Source organism: Rhinichthys klamathensis, unplaced genomic scaffold (assembly GCF_029890125.1).
Source record: "Rhinichthys klamathensis goyatoka isolate OS25496 unplaced genomic scaffold, OSU_Roscu_1.1 h1tg000370l_1, whole genome shotgun sequence".
In the NCBI taxonomy this organism is placed as follows: domain Eukaryota; kingdom Metazoa; phylum Chordata; class Actinopteri; order Cypriniformes; family Leuciscidae; genus Rhinichthys; species Rhinichthys klamathensis.
This window is the reverse complement of record NW_026606878.1, coordinates 1,125,356-1,142,044: the sequence shown is the minus strand read 5'-3', so window position 1 is coordinate 1,142,044 and position 16,689 is coordinate 1,125,356. Positions and strand designations below refer to the sequence as shown.

General features: G+C 37.9%; 1 protein-coding gene across 12 annotated transcripts in view; it reads right to left on the bottom strand.

The window, feature by feature from the left end:
• flncb (filamin C, gamma b (actin binding protein 280)) overlaps positions 1 to 16,689 on the bottom strand; it is a 50,331-nt gene that overhangs the window by 28,337 nt on the left and 5,305 nt on the right. For all 12 annotated transcript variants that reach the window (XM_056233480.1, XM_056233478.1, XM_056233479.1 and 9 more), the window contains exons 2-3: positions 4,624 to 4,872; positions 1,428 to 1,525 (exon numbers count right to left, since the gene is read on the bottom strand). In XM_056233480.1, the coding sequence (XP_056089455.1) occupies positions 1,428 to 1,525; positions 4,624 to 4,872 (347 nt within the window). The remainder of the gene's footprint in view (positions 1 to 1,427; positions 1,526 to 4,623; positions 4,873 to 16,689) is intronic.

Here is a 16,689-nt window from a genome sequence, read left to right as displayed (position 1 = left end):
CCCGTTGCAGCGATATCCTACAGTCCATGCTCAAAGCATTCAATCTCTCAAGAGACGTGGACTCTCTATCTGACTCAATTACACACATTTGTGTTGTAGTGTATTCTTTATAAGATGTAATAGATTTCTGATTCACTAATTTCAGATCTTTAGAACTGACTATCGTTAATGTCATTTGGCAAACAACTAATGGATCTGTTTGTTCCATTTTCTGCTGTATCTGTTGTTGACTGTGTAGTAAACATATTATATGCCACCAGCCATTTGGGGTCTGTAAGATGTTTTAAAAAGAAATTCTTATGCTCATCTAGGCTGCATTTATTTGAACAAAAATACAGTAAAACAGTAATATTGTGAAATATTTTTAGTTAATAATTTTGAATTAGAACACATGTATAATACTGTGAATTATGACATTACATGTACTTCACCTTCCGAATTAAGAATAAAAATACTTGAATGGCATTAAGACATTTACCGTAGTAGACATACACAGCAAGAAATTATGCTGCAAAAATACAAATTAGAAAGGAGTGCTACACTAAATAAAAATAATAGCCTACACTAAAAATGATAGTGCAAATAAATAAGTCAACACAAGATAAGTAATGATAAAAGAGGTGAACCTTGAGTCTACAAGTGATTAATCGAATTATTCAGATTTCAAACTACCTGGAATTGCCACTGACAATTTTCTGCTCTTCAGACTACAAAATCTAACCAGTTTAGTGTTTAATATGGCAAGAATCTCATTTGTACAGCCTGTCTGAACAACGCCAGATATTCTTTTACACTCTCTGACTCACAAACAGAGGATCATTCAAAATAATCATTTCAGTAGATCAACTTTTTAAAGTCAACACTGACCTACAAAACAGCCAGTCCTCCTCCGCTTAAGTAGCCTGGTTAAAACCAGACCATTCTCAGTTGTAACTGAGTTATGGTCTGGCAAAGTGTCATAGACTTATCATTTCCAGAGGGGCGTCACCAACGGAACCTAAAACCAATCAGAGCGATGAAGGAGATGACGTATGCAGAGCGGCGGAGAAACATCTCCGAGTGTTGTTCTTTGCTTGGTTTTTAACTAAATGGAAACGTTCAAATCGCTTAAAACCGACGCGATAGCTGATTCGAACGAGCGATGTTCGAAGGCGGCATCCATCTTTGTAATGTAGGCTACAAAATCTGCTTCAAAATCCCAGCGCTGTCGTCATCGTGTAAAGCCCGCCCCAACGTTTCTGATTGGTGCCGCGATTTCGACGGATTGGAAATGGACTTGAATGAGCTCTTTGCCAGACTAACTTTCAGAGCAAATCTAAATTTGCCGGAAGTTGTCTGGGTTTTCCCAGGCTACCGCTTAAGAAGAAACAGCCTGAAATTAGGCTAGATGGCATAAGTCCTAATAAATATGAGTGATTGCTTCTTACCTGAGGCACACCGAGCCAATCGTCGGCTTGCTGCATGGCTTCTCTCGCATTCTCCACTGGCTGACTCGGGTCCCATGTCTCCCAGTCCGGACACAGGCCTTAGATGAAGTGAAAGAAAGAGTTAGCAGATTTATGTAAATAGTTACTCATCTCTTTATGAAACACTGATTTTCTCAACTAGAACAGAACTACAATGCACTGTCCAAACATTAAAATGATCTTGCATTTTGCATGGATGTACACTGAAGACACAAGTCTGAGCTTTATCTTGAGCTGCAGGCCCACTGTTCCACAGCGAGGAACTATTAAACTATGTTCTTTAGTTCGACTTGACCTTAAATGCTCTCAGATGTGCAGTTTCCCGTCACTTCACCTTTTTTTTTTCAAACCTAAACGCGGTCAGGCTTGTAGCACCAAACGCTTCCCTGAAGCAAACACTAGTGCCGTGTGGAGTAAAACTGTTATTATATGCTGGATTACACTCAAAGAGCAAGAGGTGTTTAGTTCAAATGGAACCAGAGAGCCTTGAAACCACAAGACTCCTCAACGCCTGCCAAAATGTTAATATCAGATCTGGGTTTGTTTTCCAGGATCCTCCAGCACAGCGGCCCCATACTTGGGTTGGACAATGAGTATCTGAAACAGGCCCACTCCTGCTGCTAACACTGATAAATCTTTAATTTTAGATTTTTAATGCATTTACACTTGCCAAAAGTGGCATTTACAGTTCCCTGTCGATCCAAGATGGTGGCACAAGGGAATCAGAACCACTGTTAAGAGAGGAAAACAGATTAGAAGGAGGAAACTACGGGGGGTAAACAAGGTGTGAATGTGGCCGCAGATACAGCCTGTATGCAGCAATGCCTGAAGGAAATACCAAGATAAAGAGTAAAGTATAGAGCTACTTTGAGGGGAAAGCATAGTTATAAAAACTATAGAGACTTCCCAAACATGGTTTACTTTCCATACTTACTCAATAATTAATCATATAATCTAAAGGGGTGGTCAATACACATTCGTTCCATTGACTTCCATTCATTCGCATGTGAATGCGGCTTAAATCAAATGAGGAAAAAAATGATCATATCATTTGAAAAAGACCAATCACAACTTAAGACACAAATTTTACAATGAAATCAGAACTGAGATTTTTGAATGGTTTTGAACATTCTTTCAGTGCAAGTCAATGGAAGATTTGTTTTTATATAAAGTTAGCAAACATTTTAAAATTAAATGCAAGCAATGTAACAATCATATAAACACTGACATACTTAAATAAATACTTAGTAATACATTACTCCTGCTAAGAGATGCTTTTCCACAAATGCATTAGGAAAAATATAATGAAGTGCATGTTGGCAGGAAATATAGCATATAGCAGCATGTGTTTTCACTTAAACATGGTTGCTGTCTTAGCCTCTGACACTTTCCATTCAGTTACAGCAGAGACCAGCGGCTCATTAGCAGCTAGCAAAGCCAACAAACTCATATAAACCTGAAACATGTAAACATATCACGTCTTTCACCTCAGGGTCACAATGTCAGCCCTTTAAATTTGAAGACAATTGTTGTTTTATGGCCACATCCTTCAGTTTGTCAGTATAGAAGGAAAAATGCAGCAGTGAAGCCATCTGATAGCAGTTTGAACAGTGTAATTGTTGTATTGCTCAATAGTAATAGTTGACGTATCACCTCTTTTGGCCTCAACCCAACTTTTAGTTGGCAGACCTTTCAGTTATGACCTAAAACTGCTTACTGATTAATCAATCTAAATATCTCAATATTACATGCTGTTTTTGACACTGGTCAAATACCAGTTCTACACTTAAAAGGATATTGAATGTCAGAGCAGTGCATCTACTGTGACCCGATGTGTCTGGGTGTGAAATCCGCCCTGAGTGCAGCTCAGAGACGATCGTGTACAGCTGCCTTCCACCCACCGCTACGTTTACACCTGCTCTCTGTACTAATGTGACTTAAGGACAATGAAACTGTTGTTTGCATTTGACAAACATGTTTGACTCTTTTAAACACACCTCAAAATGCCTTGTCAGGAGTTGAAAACATTTCAACTCTTGCGCTATTGTGCTGAACAAATCAAGGCATTAAGTACTAATTATTTTTGTGCCTTCAAATCGGCTTGAAATGAAAATTCACCCAATTTATTTTCTAAATGCATGTTGTTGATCTTATTTTGAACAAGTTATCCATGGAAGTTTTTTTTGTTTTTTTAACCTCTTCATTTTTAATGAGAACTCGACCCTCCAGTGAATCGACAGATTTCTCTCTGACGTATGTCGGATTTCTCCAATCATTTCGTTGTCTTATACTCCGGCCCTTTCTTACAATCAGATCTGCCTCCATCCTGTCAATAACTCATGAATTGAGCCAAGTACCTGCCCTTCATTTTTTCCATTTCAATAATCCATTTAAATCTGAGGTAAATAACAACTTGGAAGAAAAAATATCAAGATGGTCTTTATCAAGTCCATCTTGTCTCTGTTCGTAATCCTAATGCTTACCATTTACTATCCCGAAAATCATAAGAAAATTATAAGTTGATAAGAATGTTGCCAAATACCGGCACTAGCTATAACCTCTGATTACTTGATAGCAATTTTGTAACAAGGATGTTGATTTAGAAACATGTTTTGCTTGGTGAAATCAAGGTTAAGTTCTTATACACATCCCTAATTCTCCAAAGGATATATGGCCAAGTCCTATACCGTCCTGAGTACATTCACAATGCCAGAATGACTGCTTTGATTATGGAGTTGAGAAGGATGGACACGTGCACTTCCAAGCGGGCTTGACCCTCCATTAAACCCTCTCTGAACTGCATGGGTTTCTGGATTTTCCACTAGTATTAGTCCAAACCTATCCAGAGGTATTCGATTTATAAATAACGTTTTGGAAAGGAGTGATCGTTTGTTTTGAGGTCACCAATTGTTCTCTTTCTCTTCTTCCCTTGGCTCTGGTCTTTCCATAGTGAGATCATATGCTGTAATTATCCGACCAGCTTCTCATCATCTGAGGTAAAGCAGATTCGGCATGGCATCGCCCTAATGATTATTACTGACCCCTGAATCTACTTAATGAAGCTAATGAACAAAGTTTTCCATTTAATACCGCATGTGATTAATATACCATGACACATTTGTCGCCAAGTGGTCATAAACCACAGAATTCTGCTCACCAGGGGCGCAATTATCCACCAGGGCACCGAGGGCTTTGCCATCTCTCCAGTCCCTGTGGAAGTTGTTGATGGGCAACTGGGGGACCTTGTTCTGGATCCAGCCCAGAAGGCGTTGTTTAGGTGTCAGCTTCCTGGCATCCTCATCGTCCTCATCCTCCCACATGGGCATGGAAATGGAGTAGTGCAGGATTAGGGTCCATATCAGCCCCAGGATCAGTTTTAGGTTGCCATCCACTATAGCTTTGCTATCTGCAATGAGAGAGAGAAGGATTTAAGGGTATTACTCCACACAAGAGCACTGAAGCATGTTTTGTGGATATACTGGAAATCATAAAAAGACAACTAGCTGAAAATCTGAAAGTATCAATGCTTTGCGTAGAAAACCATAAAACATTCTGAGGTTGGCTTCTATTTCTCCTGTGTTACCACTGTGAAAATATATTAGTTTAGGGTAAAGAGTGGCAAGGACTCCATCATGTCAACATACTGTACACTAGGGGGAAAAAAACAGTTTTCAGGCCAAATATGAGCTTAGGATATAAACTGAACATGAGAGGCTGACCCTATGCTCTACCTTGCCTGAAATAATGGCAACACCTGTGTTTATTTTTCACGTCCTGTCCTCCCCAGCATCGCGTGTGTTGTATATTTGGGCCGCCATCGTGCCACTTTTTGTTTACTCGGAGAGATTCGCAGCACACTGTTTGTTCCGTTCGCCTGCTGTGTTGATAGCTTTTTCACAGGTTTAGATGTGCACAAATAAACAGCAAGGAGGAACTCTCTCAATGCGGATCTTATGGCTTACTAATCACATGCACACATAGACTATGACCCACGTATTTCACTTTCATTCAGTCAAAGTTGATATTTTCACATACATAGGGTACACATTGTTGTCATATTACCATCCCATTACTAAGTAGTAAAGACACAAATCCCATGTTTGAGATAACTATCATGTTAAGTATCTAACATAAAATTAATAATATTATAATAATATTAATAATATAATATTAATAATATTTAATAAATTCATAATTTAATTATATTAACTAAATATATTATTAAAATTAAGACAAAAATAACAGAAATCGGGTAATAAATTGTACTTAGAAATATAATATTCAGTCCCAAATGAGGTTTTTTTATACTCAGTTATTCATGGAAAGCCACATGCACTTTTTACACAACCGTTACCCAAATCTTTCCCTACACTGCTCTGCTACAGTCAAGACTCTGGACTACAGCGTGGAATATGAATCAAGAAGATGGACACTACTAAGCCACTGACCGAATGCCAAAGTCTGATGTCACTTAACCCTGGATCTGTGGAATGAGGTCAGTTTAAATAAAACACACACATACACAGATGAAACTTAATCGGGACGCTGGCCGAATCTGACTACACTTTGCTTCAACCCCCAATGGAGCTGTCTGCACTAAATGCTGCAATGTGCGCAGGGGTCTGGGGGTAATCCAATCCCTCCAATCGAATAATACTGCCAGTTTCTGTTTTTCGCTCTCATTTTCTTCTTGCTGTAATAAAACAAGTTCCAGATCAAATTCTTCACTGATCTTTGATATATTACTTTTGAGATTTTCAAGTAAATTTGGCAAGTACAGTGTGTTACGCTCACTGTGGCCCCCTCTCAAGAACAGGGTTTAATGTTTTTGGGTTCCTAGGCTCTCTAGATGTTTAGAAAGGAATGCATGCTGACATTTGTGTGCACTCTGCTGCATCAGCGCCAAGCCCAACAGAAAGAGACAGGGAGAAAGCATTTGGCAATGTAAGCAAGTATAGAAACAGAGAATGAGAGAACAATAAAGAGCGTCAAAGAGGAAGGCAGAGTTCAGTATTACTATTTCACTTCCTTATTAATTCATTATATTATATATACACACACTACAGTTAAAAATTTAGGGTAAGCAACATTTATAATAACAAGAGCAGCAAAACAGCATATTAGAATGTTTTCTGAAGGATCATGTGACACGGAAGACAGGAATAAATTACATTTTTAAATCAATTAAAATAGGAAACATTTTAAATTGTAATAATATTTCACAATATTACTGTTCGCCTTGATAAGCATGAGAGACTTTAAAATAAATAATAAACTTTTTTTAAATAATAAAAAATTTATTATTTATCATGCCAAACAAGCTGAAAAAAGAGCAAGAGTGAGAAGTAAAAAAAAAAAATAGAGAGAGATACGAGTGAGTGACTACCTAAAAATGATCAGGTACAGGCAGATATAAGCAAACACACAAACACACAGCTCAGCTGTTAACACTCGCAAACAGGTGTGTGACGGCTGTTGTCGTATGCCAGAGGTGATAAAGATCCTCAACAGACAATATAAAACATACACACAACATAAAAGGTCACACACACACACATAGCTGGCACAGTAGGTGCACGGCACGCATACACTGAGCAAGCACTGACAGCTATTTGGTCTACTTTTCCTAAAATAATTTACAGATTAACACCTAATAGAGTGTGTTTGTTTTAATTCCCAATACCAAATGACTTTAATCTTTTCAAACCACCCTAAACCCAGCAATGTGTGCCCTAGTAAAAACAAACAAAGTCCTGAAGGTAAAGCGCATTCACTGACATACAGTACAGCACCAGCAAACAGCTGGATTCAAACACTTAATGAAAGACATCAGAAGTAAGTGTTTCCTTCCGACAACATAAAGTGCAGTGCCTGCAAACGAACCCTTGGAATTTTGAGGAACCGCTGATGACATGGGCCAGGAATTCCAGCCCGCTAGGGTACTGCACAATCACATAATGGGCAGGAAAACAAATATGGGATCAGGGCCTGGGAAAAGACCATTAAGGACAGAGAGTCAAGAAGGGATGTCTTATGGTGAGTGCCGGGGATAATTTAGAGAATGAGCAAAAGTCTTCTCATTTGTCTCACTCAAAAATTAGGCAACAGATTGTTGTCACATTACAGGTTTTTTTTTTATACATTTTGTGAATTAATAATCACAGTAAATGGTTATAATGGGAACATTTCAAATCTTCACAAAAATGTTTAAAAATGCTTGAAAATTAGATCACTTTTAATAACTAGATTCTGAAGAAAAATGTGAGTGGCATTTACTGTTGTTAACTAAAACTATAAAAAATATTTCTTGTTAATTGAAATATATCTGAAATAAAATAAAATATAAATATTAGATAAAAACGAAAATTAGAAATGTTGACTTATTAAAAAATAAGTTTAGGTTGATGTACTAAAATGACTAAAACTAAAACTGAAATAAAAAAGAAATTAGCTAAAGCAAAATACAAAACAAACAAAATATTAAATTAAAACAAGAAAAAAAGGCAACTTCAAAATAGTAATAAACACTATAATTGTATATAAATAACACTAGTGGTGTTTAACTATTTTCAAATATTGTTCTAACTGTATGTATGAAAAATAATGAAATAATAAAAGATGCTTGCCTTGGCACAACTCATAATAAGTATAAGGAACAGCAGCAGTCCTCCACAAGCACAATAATGTGTGAATGCAGTATTTCTCTAGCAAATGCCTCTGAGTAATGAAACACTTTCCTAACCCTGATTAGAGCCAGGATCATTCACATCCTCCCACCACTGAGCCACACCAACAAGATGAGATAAAAATAATGAAACAGGCTTTTATAAGCCACTGTTGGCAAAAGCTATAGGGGAAAACACATGTAGTGGTGTTACTGCAGTGAGTACTGATGCATTCATCTTGAATCCAGCTGTTGATAATTGCTGCTCCTTTCAACTTACAGAAATTGCTTCATTTCACTGATGAACGAGCGTATTGTCATTGTTTGGAAGTTCTTCAGAGGAGGGAATTCACTAAAAACGCATTGCGCTGGCTGATAGTGCTATTTGCACGCGCTGCCCGTGTTTTTTTAGCGACTGGTGTTAGAGAACATAATAAAACGCTGCAAAAATGGCAACCATTGTGTGCTGAATACAGTTTGCATGCTGTAATTTCCCATCTTGCAGGTTGGTTCTGAATGCAAGGAAGAGGCAGATGCAACAGACTACTAGACTTTTGAACAAGATACAATCTGTAACAAGACTAATTTACATATAAAATAATGTGTGTTTGCACTTAGAATGACAACTTTATAAAAGAAAAACTCATGCTGCAGCTACATACCAGCAAAGTTTTGTGCCGTGATTGGTGGTTAAACTGGATAACGTGACTCAACTCACTGTTTAGTGAATTTACCCCTCATGGTTTTAAAAAACGTATTCTTTAATTGCACACTATAAAGAAATTTGCCCCAATTCAACTTAAAAACTTAAGATCAGTTGCTGCTTTAAATTTTTAACAAATTGGCAGAACAAGTCATCCCAACTAATTTCATGTGCATCTTGCCAATTTGAATCTTGTATAACTTAAATAATGAAGTTAATATCGGTAAATGATTTTGATGAGGTAAAGTAATGGAAAAACATGCTGTCATGATCATATCATTTTTTTCAGTACATGCAAATGGAAAAATATTCACATTGCTTACCAGTATTCTGCTATAAAGTCTCCTGCCAGTTTCAGAGAAAGGAGATCCTCATAACCACTGTAACTTTTGGCAGTGTCAGGAGAATTGGAATTTTCCTGGCAAATTCTGAAAACAACTTTATTTTCTGATATATTTGCCAAAAAAGTACAGCATTTTGTTTTCCAATGATTGCGGTTTTCACAGTTTCAATTGTACCATATTTGTTACCTATTATTTTTATTTTCTTACATATTTACTGTTTTATTAAGTTTCTAATGAGATCTCATGTCATTCCGAGTTGCCCTTTGAATTATCTGAACATCCGCCAATGACGCCATGAGAAATTTCTACAGCTTAGATGCATCAGGTGATTGTCTGCTGTTGCTTGGGGTGAGCAAACAAACATCGCAGTCTCCCTGGAGGAGACAGAAAGTTTGCCATGATCACTAGGACAGAAGAGACAGAGACAATGGCCTCTGTGTGGAAGAGACATTCTGCCTCGGGAAATATTCAACCCTACATCCACACACACACAAACACGCACACACATCGCTTCAAGAGGGAATGTATAATACATGAGGCTCTGGGATGTTTTGGTTCACAACTGTAAAGACAAACTAATCAATGAAAATACAATAAACAAGAGGAAAGACAAGAGCTGCAATATTGTAAATAAGCTGGATAAATAAATGTGTAAGTACTGACCAAACAGTAAAATAGTCAAGGGCAACAACAACAAAAAAAATGTAGTCATCATTTTCCCATTTTTCCCTTTAAGCCATATAAAACAATGCAGCATGGCTCTACAGTACAATCCTGCTGTCCAATTAAAAAAAAAAAATACATAATTATATATAACAAAACACAATTTCAACACGCAGTCACAAAGTGAATGTCCTGGAGGCCTTGAAAGGAGAGATAATAGAGCAGAGCACATTACATGAATTTCAGAGTGGAGATATGAGTTATATACAATACACTTAGGGAGCTGACAGACATTAAGCAGGTCACACACACACACACACACACACACACAGATGGACCCCCTTGTAAGTCATGATTCATTCGTTTTCACTGTGAAATATTTACTGCTGGTTAATATTCTGTGACTTTGGTTGTGTCTGGTTTCCTGTAAAACATACACCAATAATCTTTGTTTTATTTACAATCTTTCTTTTTTTTTTTTTCTATTTCGATCAAAGGCCATTTTGCGAGCTGAAGATTATTATACAAAAAAAGTGTGGGGGTTTATAGTAGTTCTGTATTCTAGTCAGCTGCAGCTGTAGCATACTGTATGCTGAGGTCTACTTGACAAGAGAGAGAGAGAGAGAGAGAGAGAGAGAGAGAGAGAGAGAGAGAGAGAGAGAGAGAGAGAGAGAGAGAGAGGAGGAAGAGAGAGAGAGAGAGAGAGAGAGAGAGAGAGAGAGAGAGAGAGAAGAGAGAGAGAGAGAGAGAGAGAGAGCAGGGATTCCCCAGTAGCTGTGGAAACGATAACGTTACTGTTATCTGACTTTCTCCAGGAGACGCACACAAAACACAGACCAATCTGAAGTCACATCCTGAAGCTGTGGATACTCCAAATATTCAGATTACATTGTGTGAGCATGTGTCCATTGTCCAAGAGGGCAAGTTCACAGTTCTCCGGAGAGGCCAGAAAATATAATTCCATGACAAATGCCATCAACACTCACATTTTCCACAGGATCTCCAAAGAACAATGGAAGCCTGTTAGAGATACTGTAGAAAACACACACACACACACACACATATATATACATATATTTCAAGCAGCAAACATTTAATTTGAATGACAACCCCAAAGGCAAAGTAGACTGACTCTCAGCACATGTACAGCACATCAACATCACACCAAGAAAACGTGTCCTAAATGCTCTCGGAAAAAGCATGTTTCTTACTTTTCATAATAAATGTCATGATTAAAAGAATTATAATATAATATATCTCTCTGGTCCCTGCACATATCACACCAGACCACACTTAGTGTGCAGCCAAGCATAAACTTCACATCACTCTGCTGCAGTGCAGAAAAGTCCACACTTATAACATTGAAGCATTTGCACAATTTAATTCAGAACTTCCTGTCTTTGTGGTCACACATTAATTCAGAAATCCAACTGCTGCCAATGACGACAGGAAACGTCTTTTACTTAACAAGCTAATAAGTGCCACTTAGACATGAGAATCCATGTCACTGAATTACATTTATTCCTGAAACAAGAACAAGCCGTTACTGGTTACAGGAACATGTCAAACCTAGAGTCTAATGGATTCTAACCTAACTTTACGTGATTCTTTAACTGACAGCGTTATATCTCTAATCGTTTATTTCAGAGTACAAAATGAAAAGTGTGTGATGTGAAACCCCCTGTCTGATTTTTGCAAGGCAACAACTGATTTCCTCCACCAGAACACACAAGGTCAAAAAGAAATAAACGCTGCCTGAAACCCAATAGAAACAACGAGTCTGGACAATGACAGAGCAGTTCATTTATCAACGTCCTTTCCACATAAACACATTTCTACACACTAATACATCACCATGGATATGGAAACTGTGAAAACGGTCTGAAACGACTACAGGCGTGGCGCCTACTTGTTGAACAAAATGCTTGACAAAATATACAGCACTTGGTGAAGCATGTCAAAGAGTGATCCAGGAGAACTTCTGCCTGAAGAAAGACGAGAGAAGATAAAGATCTTCCCACAACACACACACACACACACCATAGCGATACGGCACATGTGTTGCAGCAGGTGGTGTGTCTTTGAAAGTCCAGAAAAGGACATTGGTGATTAGCATTCTGCTGTTTTTCCACATGGTCCTGTCTAACCTGTTGAAGACAATAGGAACAACACTCACACAAACCTCATTCATCCCACAGACATGAGAACAGCTGGATAAATTGTGAGGGTGTAATTAAACACAATGACACCAGTGGGCCTTTAAATCGCACTCACATGGAATCAGTGCACGGAGAATTCCACCGTAAGCTTCACAGATTTCCCAGAATTTGGCAGGAATGTCATTCACAAGCTTCTGAACATCCACCCTCCACCACCCCTTACACTTTCATTAGCAATGCTAGGACGAGTTGTTTAGCAACAGGCAACAAACCATAAACTGCTTCATTAAATATTCATGACCTTACACGACCAGTCACAGAACTTTCATTTAAATCCATTCCGTAGAATTCTACAAATTTGTATCTTTAATCATAAAGTGGACTAATTCCAAGTGAACCTTTTTAGCTACATCTTGTCTTCTGACTCTAAAGTCTAGAATACACTACACGACTTTTAACATCTGAACAGATTTTTAAACACTATGCATCATACTGTATACTTCTGACTTTATACATGGATAAAGAGAAAAACTGGGCAACTACACTAAACAACTGAAGATCACACAACAACACAACACAACAAACTCACACAGAAAGATGCACCAAGATGCACAACAAATAAAATCAATATAGCTGCTTCCGAAATCATGTACTATATTAATAGGTACTATATGTTTTGAAACTTGTGCCACTGTTAAAAAAATATGTTCTATTTAGTATGATGAATGTGTGTAATATGAATGAAATTTGCACCTACAGTACTACATCCGCCATGTTGTTACTGTCATGTGATGGTGTCAGTTGTGTCACTTCACTGCCATTTACAAATCCTCTCCTGTGGCCTCATGGGATATTAAATTGTCCTTTGGATGTGCATTTCAGAATCTTGCCGGCAGTAGTAGTCATCTGGGAACTTTTCACCCACTGTTTTATGAATACTGTGAATTCGACTACTTGGCATACATACATTTTGTTTGCCTACTATATAGTATAGAAGTAGGCATATTCAGATGCAAGTATGTTTTCTAAAATGCATGTTTATCATCTTACTGGATGGAATCATAATCTGAAGCTGTGTCCAAAACACTGCGATTTTGTGTGAAATCTGTCAACTCCGACTGCCCAAAATCTGCAGATTGGCTCTGACTTTTGGTAACTAGCATTGACACGTCCAGACTGCAAACAGGGGGGAAAAATCTGGGCGAAAGTCATGTTGTGAATTCCAGCCTTTAGTGTATATAAAGAAAACAATGTGAGGTTAATTTTCATAGTGTGTTTCATAAGAGGTGCTCAAAAAATTCCTGGCATTATATGTTACACTCTTGGTTATTCCTCTTCAGATCAAATGAGCGGAAAAAAAAGCCTGTCTCCAATGTAAACCAGTAATAAAACACTGTAATAAGTCTTTCAGTGCTCAGGAGCCCCAAACCAAGAGGCCTTTTCCTCTCTAAACCCGAACTACAGAGGAGGCATTTCAAAACAATGTTACTTCCACCAAAAAAAAAAAAAAAAAACCATTCTTATTTCCTCAACTTTTGAGTCTAGTGATAATATGGATAAAAAAGAAAAACAAGAAAAGCAGAGGTGGACTAATGAGTGGAGGAGGAAGATCTCGTATGTGACCTTTTTCTGTGTGAAAGACAGTGGTTTTGTTTATAGTTATCAGTGCACTCAGCCAATCTCTTCTCCTGAGTGAACCCAGTCAGCTGCCGTCACAGCTGCTAACAGGCATCCTAAACCAACAACTGATGTGCTCAAAGATCTGCCTTCCCCCTCATGGGCCTAAAGGCCCCGATATACTCACGGCACACACATTTCTAGCTGTCTGCTTGCAGCATGCAGTCACCCTCCCTCCCTCAATCCCTCAACAAAGCTTGGGAGTTGAAGTTCCATCCAGAACAGGCACATAGGAGCCTTTGTCCCAGTCTCCCTCCAGTGCGCCTGAATCAGGACAGAGTCCGTCACCCCAGGGCTCACTTAAGAACGTCCAAGGCATTTGCCAAGAAGAGTTCGACTAAAAGAGTACAAATGCTGTAAACAAGCACTGACAGGCACACTGTGTATGTGTCTAAAAAGTGTCTATATGAAGAATTTACGGAACGCAACGGGCAACAGTTACGCATTATTTTCACATTTGCATAATTTCCAACATTGTGGACAGATGATTACAGTATGATTATAAGTATTATTATTATTTTAATAACATTTTAAGAGACATATCACAACTAAAAAGAGGTTTGAGTCCTCTTTAAAGTCCTTGTAAAAGTCAATGCAAAGACTTTTGAAGCTCTTAATTTTGAATTCTCATTTGATGCATTTAACTTTAAAATGTACAAATGAAGGACAGTGGTCCACCTACAAGTCTCGCAAAATCTTGTGGGAAACACTGATATATGTATTAAAGGACAATTTTTCCAATTTTCAACCAGCTTTGTATAGTTGATAATATATTTAAATGAACAACATGTACTCTTTCTCCATGTTTGAACCCAGATATCTGCTAAATTTGTCAGATACCCACAAAATAAACAAATCCATGGGTATATCTGTGTGCAGGTAACAGAGAAAGAGTACATTTACCGACATTTGTAACAATACAAAGCTGGTTAAATATCGGCAAAGTTGTCCTTAAATATAATTATTATATAAAGTAATATAAAAATAAAATGATGTTAAACAAATATAAAAATATTTAATACTAATTCAATATAAAATTATATAAAATAATGTTATTAAAACTGATATACAATTAATAAATTAAACTTAAGAAAATGGTTGCCTTCATTATTACAAGTTTTAAAAACACTTTTTTTTTTCAGCGCAAAGATAAAGAATGAGAAGAGTTAAAAACACTTAGAGCAGACCTGTCAGCACTTCAGGTCACATTGCTATAAACAGACAGTCAGACACACACACGTGCACACAATCCTTTATGCTCCTGTAGGAACTAACTCCCTGTAACATGCCTATGGTCCATTAGCCTAGCTGTGCACGTCTCAGCCATTTCTATGTTAATGTCCAACAGAAACACTTCAAGACACAGTCCAGGCTTGGGATAAAGTTGTCAAATGTCAGTCAGAAGGGCTTTTTACTGCCCTTGTTAAGCTTCTTTTGTAAAAGAACTCTGAATGACGTCTGTTTCTCTTAGTGGAATCCACTAAAAGTCCACCATTCATAGGAAAAGAGAAGACAAAGTCCTTTCCAGAGTTACGAGGGAGAAAGTTCACATCTGGGTTTCCTGTTGGGAAGTTCAAATGGTGAAGAGCTCTTCCACTAAACCACAATGAAATGGATGGAAAATATTAATGGCATTTGCTAAGGCAAGCATTACTGTTTCTATAAGTGAAACGGCTTCTCAAACATGAAAAAACGTACGCCGAAAAACACGTCATTAGAGAAGAGATGTCTCTGCAAGTGGGAGGGAAGGTTATTTTGATTAAAGATTATGAGGGCATCTGTAATAATAATGTATAATAATGATGTGAACGGATAAATCATTTATAATAAATACTGGATTATTCCATAAACAAAAACCCGAATTGTCAATTTTGATATCATGAAGACTTTAAACTGTTAGTGCCGGGGAAATATAATGTTATTAGTCATTTGTCCATTTATAAACCTCTCTTTAAGTCCTGTTCAATCTGCAGGGTTTAGTCAGTCTATTTCTGTGTGCAGGATGGAGGACATGAGGGAGGCGAAGACATTTGACCATGTGGACGATGAGGGATTTTCTTGTCCGAGCCAATCTGGCAACCCAGGGTCAGGCAGCTGATGACATCATCACGCGCGCCTGACACTGCTGACACCAAACACCCCAGAGTGCACTTGGGCTGTCTGATTCCCAGCCTCACGGAGAACACAAGACAGAAGAACTGCTTTACGCCGGCCAATGTAAAAAAGACATATTTCAAAGGACACAGGAGTTATAACTGTTGTTAAACACCTGTTAGATGCTGACGTGGCTGTTATCGGCAAACCAGTTATGATCTTGACCCCTGACCCTACTGTTAACCTCGACAGCCGGTACGGCTACCGTAGAGATAGAGTGACAGAGATGTGCATAGAATAGGCTTTTTTATATAATAATTTAAAATATAAAAGTATACAAACTCCAAATTTTGGAATGGTAGTGTAAATAACATGTTAGAGCGATAGTTCACCTAAAAATGTATGTGGAATACACTAAAGAAGTCTTTTTTTTTAGAATGTTTATGATCTGGTTTTGCCCATACAAAGAAAGACATCTTGTTTTGTTATTAAAAGAAATAGCTCACATATCTGTCTACATGTGTTTGGCGAATGACTCATACAGGTTTCAAACAACAAGAGGGAGATTAAATGATGACAGGATTTTGTGAAATCTTGTGAAATCTTTTTAAGCAAAGCAACCAGTCAATTCTGGATTGCAGACGTGCACTAAAACAAATGAGCATGTTCTACAATGTGTAACTCTATCCAAACACCACAGTGAGCAGCTGAAAACATTGGAGAGGCTCAGATATCACTTACAGCAGAGATGAAGTCTCGGTTAGCCTTCCAGCACCACATTCATAATCAAAAGCGACTCGCCCTTTTTTCCCTCGTCTGCTTTCCATCATTCTCTGATCTCCCATGATCCTGGAGTTTGAAGATGGTGTTGGATTTATACAGTAACAGAAGAATCCACAGTGAGTGTCAAGCGATATCC